Genomic DNA, 15,629 nt, shown 5'->3' on the forward strand with positions numbered 1-15,629 from the left:
TGGTTTTAAAAGTCCTCACTCCCTTCTCCGAGAGTCCAGACTTGCAATGAACACTGGCCTTCCATGGCAGGTTCCAGTGACATCCACCAGGGTGAATGAGCCTGCCACTGGAGGCTCTGACCAACTGCACTGTGGGGACCTGGCCATGCCCCAGCTTCTTTCCATAGCATTTGTTGATGTCCATGGGAGTGGCAGCTGTGCCCTCAGGTGGGCACATATGGCTGGACGGCAGCACACCTAGACCTCACTGAATGTGTATCGAGTAGACTCCACCTCTCACTGAGCTGGGAATCAGTAACCGATGTTTGCTCTGTCTAGGGCCCTCACCCATGCTTACCCGGCCACTCTCCACTATCTCTCTCTGGAGCTCCTTTGAGGCCACGATCAGGACCTGAATAGCCTGCATTAGGCTGGTACAGGAGCCAAGGATCCTGCAATAAGCAAAAACAACAAAAAAGTCAGGGACACAAAACAGAGACCAAAAACAATGCGGAAGACTTGTTTTCTTTTTCTCTCCTGAACACACTTGGGATGGGAAAAAAGGCAGGGAATATTCTGGAGGTGAAGCTCTGAAGGAAAGGTGGGTGAGAGAGGAGACGACTGTGGATCTTCTTCATAAGGAATAGGTAAGTAGTGACTCTTGGGGTTTCTTTCCCCTATAATGCAATATTGATACCATGGTCATCATTAATACTGATATTGACAATTCCATAGACTCAGCCCTTCCCTGTGGCGGCTAATGTTCTATTCTAATCAGTATGATCCAGTGCAGGAAAGACAGATCCTGATCACCTAGGTGTCACCACGCTGCTCAGACTGACCTTTCATTCACCTCCAATTTAACTCCTGTGTCTCCAGCTCGGGATTTGCTGAGCATCTCCTATTAAAAAAGAAGCAGAGTTTCTCAGTACATCACAGGTACTGAGAACCCACTGGTGTCCTGCTACACCTGCGGTCCGACATCCTGCAGTAGCTGAGAAACCTAGAAGTGCCCACCCATGTCCTCGTGAGAGTCAGGAAAAGGACCCAGACCTCCGATCTATTCAGTGGGAGGCAGCTGGAGCTACAGTCTGTGTCTTGACATTTTGGAACCTGGGCTGATGTGCACAGAACTCTGAGAGCTACAGCACCATGCCAACAGGGGCAGCTGCTACCAGGTCCTCGAGGCAGGCAGCACACCAAGGCAGATGGCCTGAGTCTTCCATCAAAGGAGTAATATGTGACCTTTCCAATGGTGCCCGCTCAGCTTTTCCCTGAGACAACAGTTACCGTTGGTTTACTGAGTGCCTGGCACTGAGATCCATGTGCATTACCTCACTGAGCTCTTTACAACACCCCTCTGAGGAAGGTACTGTTATCATCACCATCATATAGAAACGGAATCTGAATCTTAGCGGGGTTAACGTAGCTTAGCGGTCAGTTTGGAACTTGAATGTAGGATGGCCTGACACCAAAGTATGTGATCCTTGAGGAAACTGCTCATCTTCCCTTGGAGAACTTTCTATTTTCTGTACCTCAGAGATCCCAGGGGATTTGGGTTTTGGTTTGTTTTATAGGGGGCTCTGCAGAGAACGGCTAAGATATATCCAGTGGGCAATGCTGCCGAAAGGTAGTTGCACAGCATCACTTTAGGTGATCCTGCAGAGACTTCCATACCTCTATTCTGGCCGTAGCAGTTTCAATGGCAGCGGAAGTGGCAGCCATCTCTTTGTCCACCAGGTCCCCCAGTTCCTCCTGTTTGATGTCCAGGCCTCTGGGCAGGAGCTCCTATGAACAGCATCACGAAGGCGGAAATGACCCTTTGACCTCCTCTCTACCCTCCCGTGGTGGACAGGTAACCCCCACATGACGGCAGAAGGTAGGAGGGTCCCACCATGTAACACACTTCTGCACGCCGTGCTGGGACTTGTCTGGAACTCTCTACCACGTGAGCTCTGCAACTCCACGCTCCTCCCGCCTCTATTCTCACTCAGAACCCACTTCTTTCCAGAAGGCCATCCTGTCGAACCCCACACAAGGCCATTCAGTTGCAGCCGCTCAGACCCTGACCCCACCATTGTGCAGCACTGACTGTATTTCGTGCTTGGGAGGTACTTTAAAAACACCTTCAGGGCTTCCCTGGTGGCGCAGTGGTTAAGAATCCACTTGCCAATGCAGGGGACATGGGTTCGAGCCCTGATCCAGGAAGATCCTACGTGCCGCGAAGCAACTGAGCCCGTGCACCACAACTACTGAGCCTGCACTCTAGAGCCTGTGAGCCACAACTAATGAGCCCACGTGCTACAGCTACTGAAGCCCATGTGCCTAGAGCCCGTGCTCTACAACAAGAGAAGCCACCGTGATGAGAAGCCTGCACACTGCAACGAAGAGTAGCCCCCGCTCGCCGCAACTAGAGAAAGCCCACGTGCAGCAATGAAGACCCAACGCAGCCAAAAATAAAATTAATTAATTAAAAAAAAATTCAGATGAGGGAAGTCCCTGGCGGTCCAGTGGTTAGGACTCTGCGCTCTCATTGCCATGGGTTGGATCCCTGGCCGGCGAACTAAGATCCTGCAAGCCGCTCGGCGGAGTTCGAATGAGAGATGATGAGGATATGACCTCTGGCCCTGGTCTCTTCCTTCTCTGAATTTATCATTCCCACTATTTTAGGTGGTAATATTCCTACTATTCTAGGAATTAGAAGCTGCCTTGCACTGTACTCCTTAAATAGATCTGTATCACACTGTATAGAAATGGTTGATTTCCAGGACTCCCCTGATGGTCCAGTGGTTAAGAATCCACCTTTCAATGCAGGGGACCCAGGTTCAATCCCTGGTCAGGGAACTAAGATCCCACACGCCATGGGGCAACTAAGCCCACGTGCCACAACTACTAAGCCCGCGCACTACAACTAGAGAGCCCGTGTGCCACAAACTACAGAGCCCACGTGCTCTGGAGCCCATGTGCCACAACTAGAGAGAAGCCCGCTTGCTGCAACGAAGAGCCCATGTGCCGCAATGGAAGATCCTGCATGCTGCAAGGAAGATCCCGCAACTAAGACTCAACGCAGCCAAAAATAAAATAAAAATTAAAAAAAAAAAAAAAAAAAGGTTGGTTTCTTCATTTTTCTTCCCCAGGGAGACCATGCCTTCCCCAGGGGACCTATTCGTCCTTGTACAACTACACCTGGCACAATTCCCTGTACATAGGTCATACTCACTACATCTTTATTGAGTGAATAAATATATTACCTTCATTTTAGGTGTTACCTGCCCAGCCAGATAAAAACCCTTGAAAACAGGAAAACTGTGCTCATCCTTCTCTGACACTGCTTAGCACAGTGATGATCACATAGAAGACTCTCAATTAATATCCAGTGAATTAAATATAACTGGAAAGTCATTCAGAAGGTCAAGTTTTACAGTTCTAACTCTACTTTCCAGAATCAAGTTTAAAGTACAGAAAGAACTGGCTTAGAACATCACTGATCCCTGAAGAAATCCCCAGCACTCATACCAAAAAATGACTTTCCCCAGGGATAACACTGATGATACCTCGCCAATGGCTGTGATCCTGGTGAGGCAGCTCCTCATGGCTGTGCTGTCGGCATTCTTGACGATTCCTTCCTCTTCCAGGAAAGACAGATAGGTGAGGGTCTCCCTGCCATACTGCTTACAGGCCTCGGTCAGAGCTGCAGAAGCAAGGCGACAGAGACTTTTAAAGGCCCTCTGCTGCCCGTGCTGTGGTGGTGGCCCCTCACCCTGGTACTTACAGTCGGCAGGCTCTGGTGGGGCTCTAAGGCAGGTGGTGCTGCCATGAACAATGGTGTCACTGGTCAAGTGGGCCAGGAGGGTTACCGAGTGCAGAAGCCCACTGATATCTGCCAGGAGTTTAAAGGAAACTTTCTCAGTCCTGCTGGAGGGGGAGGGCAGTCACTTTCATACCTCCTTCCTCCCCGCTTTGCAAGTTAGACACACACATTCCTTTCTGGGTGCCTAGGAAATGGTCGCCATTGCCACATTCCAGCATTTCGGACCCCTGCCCAGTTGTCACTAGTGACAGACCCTATCCTTCACCTCTCTTACCTTCTGGGCAGGCCAGATACTGGCTCCAGCATTTTTCCAGTTGCTCGATGCAGCTGGAAACGGACCTGACCTTGGAGAGTAGGTGATCTGTGAGAGGGAAGACAGGGCAAAGTCAGAGTCAGAGTTGTCTCAGCTCGCTTCATCCTTGTTAGTTAAGCTGCCTGATGGATGACCTTCCCAGTGGGGGTCCCCAGCCCTGCAGGAGCTTCCCTAAGAAGGGGGAGGGAGGAGAGGTTGATGGCTATGCTGGTACGTGATTCTCTTACTGCAGCTTCAAAGGCTGTACTTCTGAGCCTACCTGGTCCTTTGGCCAAGAACCACGGCAATGGCATCACGGTCTAGCTTCTGCCCCTCATTTCCCATCACTGCCACTGAATCAAATCTAGGCCTTTCTGTTAAGTGTTCCGATGCCCTTGGACTCCCATTACTCTTGGGCTCAGACCCCTGGCTCCATGAGGGCTAATCTACACTCATGTTCTGCCCACAACACCGTCATTCCCACTGCTGTGCCTCTGTGCACTGGTCCACAGAGACTGAATCGCACACACAGGAGTTAAAGTACAGGCTCTTGCGTCTCGTGGCATACGTGTTTTAGCTCCTGGCTCTATCACAATTGGCTGTGTTCTCAGGCCACATGCGCCTGCTTCCTCATCCAACAAAGGAGGAATAATAGTACCACCTCCTGGCATCACAGTGAGAATTGCTGGGCCAAGGCACATAAAGTGCTTAGAATTGTGCCTGGCATATTGCAAGCACTCGGTAAATGTCAGCCATTTTTATGATTATTATTCCCCACTCTTCTTCCTCTCCGTGGCTTTATGTCTCTCCTCTTCCTTCAAAACCCAGCTCGTACCATCTCTTGTGGAATCCGCCCACAGCTGCCCCATGTCCTGGTGTTCTCGCAGTAAATGAGGTACCCAGTGCGCTACTTCATTTGCAACTGTTGGATTTCCCTACGGACGGGTTCCCCACTGAACAAGATATCACAGTCCTTCCTGAAACACTTCACAGAATCGAGACCTTTCTAGCTGATAATAAAAATCACCCATCAGGGCTTCCCTGGTGGCGCAGTGGTTGAGCATCCACCTGCCGATGCAGGGGACACGGGTTTGCTCCCCAGTCCGGGAAGATCCCACATGCCGCGGAGCGGCTGGGCCCGTGAGCCATGGCCGCTGAGCCTGCACGTCCGGAGCCTGTGCTCCACAACGGGAGAGGCCACAGCAGTGAGAGGCCCGCGTACCGCACAAAAAAAAAAAAATCACCCATCAGCTGTTTCCTCCCGTCTGCCTTGTTCTGAACGGGACCTCTCAAGACTATCAAGTCCCCTCTGCTCGAAAATGAGCTGTAATGAGATCTGTTCACGGCCACGGCCACGACTTCACAAATGCCCCGGGCCTGGATGCTCTCCCATCTACTGTGCACCAAGGCCCTCCTCTCATCACGGGGGTTCCTCTGACGTCACCACACGCCCTGAGGACTCTGGGGCACACAGGGTGGGCCCTTGCTCACACCCGTGACCCTGTGGGGATTTTATCGTTTCTGCCTCTCCATGCTTAAGGATGATGACTCCCTTTCTAGATTTGAAGCTCATGGCAGCCACCTCTGCATTCAGACCACACTGTTCTCCTTAGAGACACAGAGGCCTGTCTGTTCCTCCTCCTTCCGGCATTCAGAATTGTTATCAGGCCTCAGCTCCTGGGATGCATTTCATCAGCGTGATCCACGACCAAAGCAGTAGTTATCACACCCGGGGGGTGAGGGGTGAGAGCTGGGGGGTGGTTTAGAAGATACTACTGCGCAGGCCCTGTGCTGCAGAGCTGCCGACTGAATAGAACTTAGGCGTGGGGGTGGGGGGGGCCCTGGGCATCCCCAGGTGATCCTGACATGCAGCTGGGCTGGGAACCCCTGAGATCAGGGTCTCACGGGATTCAAGGCCGACGCCGAAGAGCACTGGGCTGTAAGGATCCGGCACCTGCAAGCCGGGCAAGGGGAAGGGCACCTGCAGATCCGGCGCAGCTGAAGAGAGCGGGCTCCTCAAACCGCCTCAGGGCCTCCTGCACCACCTGTTCGGCAGCCCTCCTCGACTCCGCCAGAAGCATTTTTCGTTGGTCCTTCGCAAGTCGGTCTACAGATTCCTAGAGATGGTCCAGGGAAGTGAGAGTCGGCCATAGGCCCCCTAATGAGCCTCCATGCAGCATCCACCTGTGACACAGCTGGGATTCCTGGTACCTTAGCTCGAGTTGCTGCTAATTAGGCCGAAGCCAGTTAGCTTGACACAGAGAAAAAGCCTTTAACTTTGTCCACAGGTGTGTGCCACCGAGCACAGGAGGCTATGGGGATGGACCACAGCAGCCTGTCCTCCACCCTTGGGGAGAGAGTGCCAGGTGCATCTCTTCTCATCTGCTCTGTGTGCAGCACAGGGCACGCTGGCATTAGGAGCTATGCCCGCAGAATATTCACCTTTGCGATCCGGCCAAAGGCCCCAAACCCCTTTCACAGCCCCCTGCCTCCACGCATACACTGCCGAGGCCCATGGCTATGAAATTGGACTTGGTCAGCCCCAGTGGGTGTCCGTTACTTGCCTGTGTGCTGGACAGTTTGATCTCGGTGTATTCCAACTGTTCCCGAAGAGTGGACAGTTCCTCCTCTCGACAAGCCACAGCATCCACCAGGCTGCCCCGCTCCTTCTCCAGCTCGGCGATCTGGGCGGTCCGTTTTGCTTCTGACTGCAGGGCGACCGAGTGGGAAGAGGGAGTTGCTGGGAGAATTAAACGGTCCCCTTTCCAGAGGTCCAAACCCACCACCAGGCCACAAGGAATCTGCCCCTTCCCAAGGACACACTGATCCCAGATGGGACCAAGGTGGGCCATGTGCTCATGGTGATGGATGCCGGGTGCCAGCAACACCAAAGCCAGAGATGGAAAAGAATGAGGAAGGGAAAGACAGGTGACGCTTACCTGGGCCGAACTTTCCAGGCTGCCTTGGACAATCTGGAGTTCCTGTTTGCTGGCGGCAAGTTCTTGCTTCAAACTCTCTAGTACTTCCGTCTGTTCTTGAGTCTGAAAGAGAAGAAAAACAGGAGCGCTCCAATCTGGGTGGTGGTTTCACAGGATAAACACGTGTAAAAATTCCCAAGCTATACTTATGAGATTTGTATACTCTTTTATATAGAAGCAAGTTTTACCCTGACAAAAAGCAGGGGGAAGGCGAGAGCTCAGAATGTACCAAAAAAATTTTTTTCCAGCTTCAGGAAATGTCAACGGCGGCGGGTGGGGGGAGTTTTAGGGACATTTCCCAAATGTCATGCTTGAGCCCATAATACTAATTAAAGCAGAACGAGATCTTTAATTCAGGCATCCCAACACCCAGTAGGTATAATGCTGACTCACCCCATCTCACCGTCTTGAAACAATTTCCCTTCTTTGATTTCTAAGTGGTGTTTTTCAAAGAGCGGGTTGTGACCCATGAGTAAGAATTCACAGCTAACATTTTTAAAAGAATGCAGTAAACAGAGCTCCCCCCCAAAAAAATCCACATGCATTCACATAATAAGGATAAGTATTGCTCTGTGAAACTTTGATTTCCATTAGATGTATTTTTCACTTTGGGTCACAGGAAAGCGTGAAAGCCACTACTCTTAAGTGTACGGCGTTCCATGTTATCCACCCGACATCTCTTTACTCCAGTCGGACCTGCCGCCAACCCCATCCCAACTCATGGGAGTTCTGGCTGTGGGTCTTTATAAATGCCACTTCTCTCTGACATCCACCTGCTTCGACTTCAAAACCTCCTCGAGACTCGTCCTAGCTGATGAGCCCCACTCAACTTCAGACCCTTCATCACGTCATGCCTCTAACTCCTTACACATGGGTAACCACGTCCTGTCCTGTACGGTCCCTTGTCACCCTCCCATAGGGCTCTACCTGCTCGTGAAGCAGACGACGAGGTCTTTCAATCTGTGCAGTGCTCAAGGCCCACCTCCATCTCGGACAGACACCCTCCCCTCCCCCCCCACCAATTCCCACCTACTTCTTCTACTCACCTTCCGCTGGGCCTGGTCGCTTATGCGCTGGAAAGAATCCTCTAGCTCTTTTTTCTCTCGTTCCAAATCCACTTGGGCTTGTCTGGCCACGGACACCTGTTTGGTCACCTCTGCATTCTGTAAGAGAAGAACAGTGTCTCGAACTAGCGTATCTCCAGCACAGAGGCCATCTTCCTTCCGGAACAAATGATGGCATTCAGACCGTGAGTGCCCTAGAGTCGGACACAGACATCACTTTCCCACCTAGAAGGAAACTGTCACCTTCAGATGCTCAACTCTCCACTATTTGCCAAAATGATAAAGATGGGGGATAATGCTAATGCTAGTGGGGCTGGCACCTAAGGTGGAGCTCAAGATACAGGAGGCCAGGGAGCTGCGGTTCCCAAGAAACAGCGGGGGCGCCAGCCCTGGAGAAGCCACGTGGCGTAAGTCACCGTCTCCCCCGTGCGGCGGGGCCTGCGTGTGCCGATGGGGGCGGGGAGGGTCCTACCTTCCGCAGCAGGTCGGCGTGGTTCTGCACCAGCTCGCTGTACTTCTCCTTTAGCTTGCTGTAGCGCTGCTCGTTGGCTTGGGCTTTCCCTGTATCGTCAAGGACCAAGGTGAGGGGTCTGCACTGGCAGGGACCCTCTGCCCTCCTTCCAATAAGCCAGAACCCCTAGAAGATCGTCCCTCCTTTTTTTTTTTTTTGAGGTACATGGGCCTCTCACTGTTGCGGCCTCTCCCGTTGCGGAGCACAGGCTCCGGACGCTTAGGCTCAGCGGCCATGGCTCACGGGCCCAGCCGCTCCGCGCCGTGTGGGATCTTCCCGGACCGGGGCACGAACCCGCGTCCTCCACATCGGCAGGCGGACTCTCAACCACTGCGCCAGCAGGGAAGCCCCGTCCCTCCTTTTCACAAGCATATATACCTCCTTCTCCCTCAAAAACCCTACTGAAATAAAGTCCCCTGGGAGGTCTTCTTTAATGAAGAATTCACCTAATTCAAACCCCTCCACTGATGCATGCCTTGAGCATTTCATGCTCGGCATTTACTTTATCAGGGTTTTTGGCTTTTATGCCATGAATTTTCTTAGGCTCCCTCTCCTTCGTCATCCTCTGTAGCCCCATCTCCGTGTTCACAGCAGGGCCTCAAGTGGGGCTCTCAACCTGCCCGACGCCGATCTGCCCTTCTGACTGGTGACACTGGCATTCACGACAGCCTCCCGGACAGACTCGAGGCGGGGGCTCCGGCGCCTGGCCTCAGCCTCCATCCGGGGTCTCGCTGGGCTCCGCCCTCCCCGGCCCCACCCTCACGCCCAGCCCGGCGCTAGCCGCTCACTCTCGATCTCCGTCAGGCTCCGCTGAGCCTTCTCCGTGTCCTCTCGCTTCTTCTTGAGCTCGTCCAGCTCGGCCCGTTGGAACTCGCTCTCGTCGGCCGCCTGCTGCCGCAGGTGCTGCTGCTCGGCCAGCTCGGCCTCCAGTTCGCTGATGCGGCCCTTCAGCTGCAGCATGGCTCGATGGCTCTGCGGGAGGGCCCGGGGATGAGCGCTGGGCGGGCCGAGCGGGGCCGACCTGCCACGTCTCCAGCGCCGACCACATCAACACCTGGGTCTTCCCAAGAGGCCCACTCCCAAGGCCTCACGAGAGTGGAGGCTTCTGGTCACTACAAGCCGCCCCCCAGCAACAACGGGGGGTGACGGCAGGGGAGTTCTGATCCTGTTCGAGGGGCCTGGGAGCAGTGATGGACCAGCTGGAATGAAGAAGGAGAGGACATTTGCCGGTCCCAGGGAAAAGCCTCAGCACCAGACACTGCGAAGTGCCAGCAGAGCTATAAGTCAAACCTTCTCATCGCCAAGTGAGAAGAGTAGGTCTCTCACCGCACAGCTTCATAGCCAGCTGGTGATCACAATTATCTCCCACTATCACAGGGCCCCTGGGGCGTGGCTTAAATGCTGCTCTCAAGGATAAGTGCACTGGAAATGCATAACGACCTGGTCAAGATGTGGCCCAACAGGGTGGATGTGAAGCAAATTTAATATTAAAAGCTGTCATGTTCCAGTGAAGCCCAGACGCAGATCAGAGCCCAGTTCATACCTCAGTCTTCATGTTTTCCAGCTGTGCTTTCAGCCCACTGATCTCTCTGTACAGTTGATCAATTAAGTGATCCCTGGGAACAGAAGCAGAGCAAGTTTGCTTCCACTGTGCTTCTGTCCCTTGCCTTTTAAATGTGAGCTAGGAGACCCAGGGAGGAGGTTAAAAGCCGATGTTAATTTGGGAACAATTCTTTGAAATCCTGTAAGTTATAGGCTAAGACCATCAGTGTTTCCAGATACTAATCTACCACCCACAGGTCCATGGGTATTTCAGCCTCATTCGATTTTCCTCTGGGATTTTAAAGGGGCCAGTATTCGAAGGTCAAGACATTTACCAAAGAAGCCCAAGAATTCCTCTTTGGTTGGGTGTGGCAAGTGAGATCATGGCTTAACTTAGCTTTTGCACCACGTGCTTTAACTCCACAGCCCGGACTCACTTCTCGTCCTTGTTCACGCCATTCTGACTGTTGAAATTGAAGGGATCACTGCTGGAGGAGCTGCCAAAGATGTCATCGAACTTGCTGTCGTATGAATTCTGCGGCGACCAGAAAGGAGTAAGGACAAGGTTAGAGACCCAGAGAGGTCAGCTTGGGTCTCACGAGTGACACGTGGGAACGGATGCTTTCTTAATCTGGTTCAGGTCCACTACGGCGCCTCCTAGGGACCGCAGGGCAGCGTGATCAGCCTAGGTCAGCGCTTGGGTTAGAAGGTGGCTGAACTTGTCCCAGGTCCTCCCACCCTCCCCGGGGGCAACGGGAAGGCCTGAGCTTCCTCCTAAGTGGTCCTCACCTGCTGGGAGGCATCCATGTCCATGAGGTCATCCTTCTCTAAGACTGGCTCGCTGTCGGGGGATGAGGCCTCGGCTGGGATCACCACCACGGGGCTGATGTGCTCTGACAGGGCAGAGGCTCGTAGGAAATTGGGTGGGTTCTGAAAAGCGAAGACGCATCCTCAAACCCTGCCCACCTGCCAGCCTCTAAGACAGCCTCCAGGACTCAGCAGCTCCCTGGGTGTGGCCGGCACACTTACCTCTGGCAGCTGAGGGATCTGAATGAGCCGCTTGAAGTACTGAAGGTTGCTGGAGCGGTAGAAGAGATCTTTCAACCTAAGGGTGGAGAAAGGCCTGAGGGCTGCTGGGGGCCTTCACCAGCCCCGAGGAGGGGACACCCTACTTTCCTACTGCCTGCCCAGCCCCCGGGCACAGGCTGCCAAGGAGATGGGCTCCATGGTGCTAGGATGCAATTATGATGCTGCAGGGAGAGATTATTTATAGTCAGTCCTCACTGATCGGGGGAAGAGTAATTCAAACCACAAAATCCTTTGGAAGAGTAGACAGTCCAAAAACTGATTTCTGCATCACCGTAGAATATACGCTGTTGTTTGGCAGATGTATCTTCCTAGCAATGTTTGGCTTAGAGTAATATTAAAATAAATTTCTGAGGATAAACCAACTAATGATACGAAGAGGGAAGGGAACTTAATTACTAAGGTATCTCTTTTTAATGAATTCCCCTTATTTGAGCGCTATTTGTTATCTCCTCAACTAGACTGTAAGCTTCTAGAAGGCAGAGACTAGGCCCTGCTGAGCTAGGTTTAAAAATAGTACCGGGCCAGCCATAAAAAGGAACGAAATTGGGTCATTAGTAAAGATGTGGATGGGCCCAGAGAGTGTCATACAGAGTGAAGTGAGTCAGAAAGAGAAAAGCACATCTCGTATATTAACGCATACATGTGGAATCTAGAAAAATGGTATAGATGATCTTATTTGCAAAGCAGAAATAGAGACATAGACGCAGAGGACAAATGTATGGATACCAAGGGGGAAAGGGGTGGGGAGGGAGGAATTGGGAGACTGGGATCGACACATATACATTATTGATACTATGTATAAAATAGACAACTGATGGGAACATACTGTAGAGCACAGGGAACTCTACCTAATGCAGTGTGGTAAAATGGGAGGGAAGTCCAAAGGGAAGGGATATCTGTATGTGTATGGCTGATTCATTTTTTTGTGCAGTGGAGGCTAACATAACATTGTAAAGCAGCCATACTCCAATAAAAATTAAAAAATAAAAATAGGGCTTCCCTGGTGGCGCAGTGGTTAAGAGTCCGCCTGCCGATGCAGGGGACACGGGTTCGTGCCCCGGTCCGGGAAGATCCCACATGCTGCGGAGCGGCTGGGCCCGTGAGCCATGGCCGCTGAGCCTGCACGTCCGAAGCCTGTGCTCCGCAACGGGAGAGGCCACAACAGTGAGAGGCCCGCGTACCACAAAAAAAATAAAAATAAAGTAGTACCAGGCATGGAGGAATTACTCAGCAATATTGGTTGAAGAAAACCCATTTATACTGTGTCCTAATCTTGGATGAATATGGGAATAAAGAAACCCCAATTTTTTCTCTTCCTCAAGTCTCCATTTTGAATCTAAACACTGAAGGCCAACAAAACTGAGAGCACCAGACATATTTTCCGAGATATAATAAAAGAGGGTCAGGGATCTCAGCACCCTCTCTCTGCAGCACAGAATTTTCTCCAGCTCAGCCCAATAAACAAAACTCCTGGGGTCTCACAATAACCCTTCAGACCCCAAGGTTAGGACTGTTCCTGTGACATCACTGTTGCTTTCCCCGAATTCGGGGACATTGGGGCCTCAGCCGCCGTATCTGTGGAAGAGAAGGTGAGGCGGCACTCATGGGAAATGCTTTTATAAGCTCAAAAAATGAAAGGAAACAGGATCACCTGACCACACGTTCCCCGCTTTCTGGGCTGGAGCCAACAGTAATAGGCTCTGCTGCTTTCCTAAGCTACTGGAATTTAACATTCCAGGAAATCAGCCCCAGGGCCTGTCTCCTAGCATTTAATAAGTCATTTATTATAGAATAAACATACGAGGCTTTTCAGACTGAACAAGGAAACTGGGAGGATAGCACAACCCCGAACTTGCCCTCTCTGATTGTTGCTCAGGAACCAGCAAAAGAAGCCTAAGCTTGGGATCCGGGGGGTGGGGGTGGGGGTGGGGGTGGGGAGGTGATGCTTTTCCTGCTGTCAAGGGTGAAGAAATTAACAAGGAAAACATCATGCTCATGCTTTTCCCGGTACCCATCCCCCCCCGCCCCCATCCTCCTGTCTCTCCCTCCATTCCCTCCCTTCTTCCCGGGACATGCTTAACTGAAAGATGAGCTGGACTTCTCATCTCGTCACCAATTTTCTTTCCCAAATGCACCAGAATAATTTGCCCTTTGTCAGACAAGCTCTTCCTCTTCTAGACTAGCTGATTAGCTTATTAATTCATTCAAACATGATTGAACGCTATAGGCTTAATTAACTGCTGTGAATCAGGTGCTAGAGATACAATAATGGGCAAGACAGTCAAAAATAAAGTCATGCTAAGAACTAGGAAGGAAATAAACAGGGTGCTGTGATGGAGAATATGAAGGTGGGGTTGGAGGAGCAGAAGGTAGGGAAAAAGACCCCAAATGAGGGGCCAAAGACTGCCTTTGTGCGGAGGTGACTGAAGATGACCTGGATGGAGCTGGCCAGGCTGGGAGAAGAGCATCCTGAGGACAGGGGACAGCAAGTGCTAAGCCTCTCAGCGCAGGCTATGTTCCGGGAACTGGAAGAGGACCTTATGTGGCTGAAACACTTGGAGAACTGGAGACAAGGTCACAGATGGCAGGCAGGGGCCAGATCATGTAGGGGCCTTGCAGACCACAGAGAGGAGCTTCGAATTGATTCTCAGTGTAATCAGAAACCATTGAAAGGTTGTAAGCAAGGGATTTATGTTTTTACAGGGTCGTTCTAACTGCTGGGTGGGGATAGGATTGCAGAGGGCAGGAGCTGAAATCCAGAGCATCCCGTCCATATCAGAGGGTCCTGGTAGACAGCAATGGAAGTGGAAGAGATGGGAGATATGACCAGAGACAAGATCTCTTTGTCAATTATCATCTGAACTTGCTAATAGATTGGACATGGGGAATGAGGAAAATGGTGAGTTCCGGATCTCTGTCCTAAGTGGATGGTGGGCAGCATTTATTGAGATAGAAGGGAAAGAAAAAGGTTTTTGAAGAAAACCTAGAGTTTAGTTTGAGATGTAAGTTTGGTATAGTGATGTCAAATAGACCACTGCGGATGTAAACCTGGAATTCAGAGGTAAGGTTTGGCTGGAGTTATATCTTTGGGAGTTGTCAGCATGCATACGGTATAAAACCATGAGAACTTAGGGAGAAGAAAAACAGAAGAGGATGAAGCCGTGGGAATAAAGCAGGATGACTGAATGAATGAAACTGTCTTTCTCTATGAGATTTATTAGAGAACCGATAGCTTCCCCAGCCATTGGTAGGTTTGCTGCCATCTTCTTTTCCTTCACTTTTTTTTTTTTTTTTTTTTTTTTTGCGATACGCGGGCCTCTCACTGTTGTGGCCTCTCCCGTTGCGGAGCACAGGCTCCGGACGCGCAGGCCCAGCGGCCATGGCTCACGGGCCCAGCTGCTCCGCGGCATGTGGGATCTTCCCGGACCGGGGCACGATCCCGTGTCTCCTGCATCGGCAGGTGGACTCTCAACCACTGCGCCACCAGGGAAGCCCTTCCTTCACTTTTTAAAGCATTAAAGCAGATACCCTCACCCCTCAATGATTTAAAAGCAAGTGCTTCCTGCATGGATTAACTGACTTTATAGCACCTTTAGATTCGCCTTCCTTTCTCTCACTTAAGCCGCTTACTTTGTGAACTGCTCCATGAAGCGGTCCCGGTGGCCTTGCAGGGTGTCGGCTGGAAGACCTGGAAGAAATTGGAAAAGACTAAGAGGGAATAGGAGGACCAGAGGGCAGGCAAGACACAGCGGGAAGGGACCATCCCTCCCGGGGCTGGGGGCCAGTCCTGCAGGAAGGCATTCTTGACCTAGAGTTGCCCTGGGACTGGTAACCAAGAGGGCCCAGTGGGGCCAGCAGGGACTCTGGGGCTACTTATCAGTCAAATCTTTCCTTCTGTTTGCTCCTGGACTGCAAGCCACTCTCCGCAGAGCAGGATGGAAGTTACGTCCCTGACTACAGCAGCGGTGACCTGACCCAAGCAGCAGGGTGGACCACGGCAGGCCCCAGAGGGGGGCTCTCTCCCAGAGGTTGTGTGCACTGGGCGCACTGGGTGAGGCCCAGCACAGACATGAGTCTGGGAGAGATCCAGAGAGCCTGCCAGAGACAGGCAAAGACCGCAGGACTGAGACCCTTGGGTTCAGGGGTATATGGGAACTCTCTGAACTATCTCTGCAACTTTTTTGTAGATCTAAATCTATTCTTAAAAGAATACGTTTATTTTCAGAAAAGCATATACTGTATGGAGCATCCCTTTTTCCCTGACCACACAGTTCTCGAAGGTCTTGTGTATTGCTCTGCCTTTAAAGAAGGCCTTTAAACCCAAATAATTACCTGTCTCTTATCACAACTCACCACTTTATAG

The 15,629-nt window shown here is 51.6% G+C and overlaps 1 protein-coding gene across 1 annotated transcript in view; it reads right to left on the bottom strand.

Moving 5' to 3' along the window:
• HIP1 (huntingtin interacting protein 1) overlaps positions 1–15,629 on the bottom strand; it is a gene marked incomplete at both ends in the record, with an annotated part of 155,101 nt that overhangs the window by 13,561 nt on the left and 125,911 nt on the right. Inside the window, 17 exon segments of the mRNA XM_079718551.1 lie at positions 338–431; positions 822–880; positions 1,657–1,767; positions 3,534–3,670; positions 3,752–3,859; positions 4,065–4,151; positions 6,064–6,199; positions 6,647–6,790; positions 7,022–7,123; positions 8,107–8,223; positions 8,597–8,685; positions 9,424–9,607; positions 10,179–10,251; positions 10,615–10,712; positions 10,967–11,107; positions 11,207–11,282; positions 14,897–14,954. Coding sequence (XP_079574677.1) covers positions 338–431; positions 822–880; positions 1,657–1,767; positions 3,534–3,670; positions 3,752–3,859; positions 4,065–4,151; positions 6,064–6,199; positions 6,647–6,790; positions 7,022–7,123; positions 8,107–8,223; positions 8,597–8,685; positions 9,424–9,607; positions 10,179–10,251; positions 10,615–10,712; positions 10,967–11,107; positions 11,207–11,282; positions 14,897–14,954 — 1,814 coding nt within the window.

The sequence above is a fragment of the Hyperoodon ampullatus genome (assembly GCF_949752795.1).
Source record: "Hyperoodon ampullatus genome assembly, chromosome: 14".
In the NCBI taxonomy this organism is placed as follows: Eukaryota; Metazoa; Chordata; class Mammalia; order Artiodactyla; family Ziphiidae; genus Hyperoodon; species Hyperoodon ampullatus.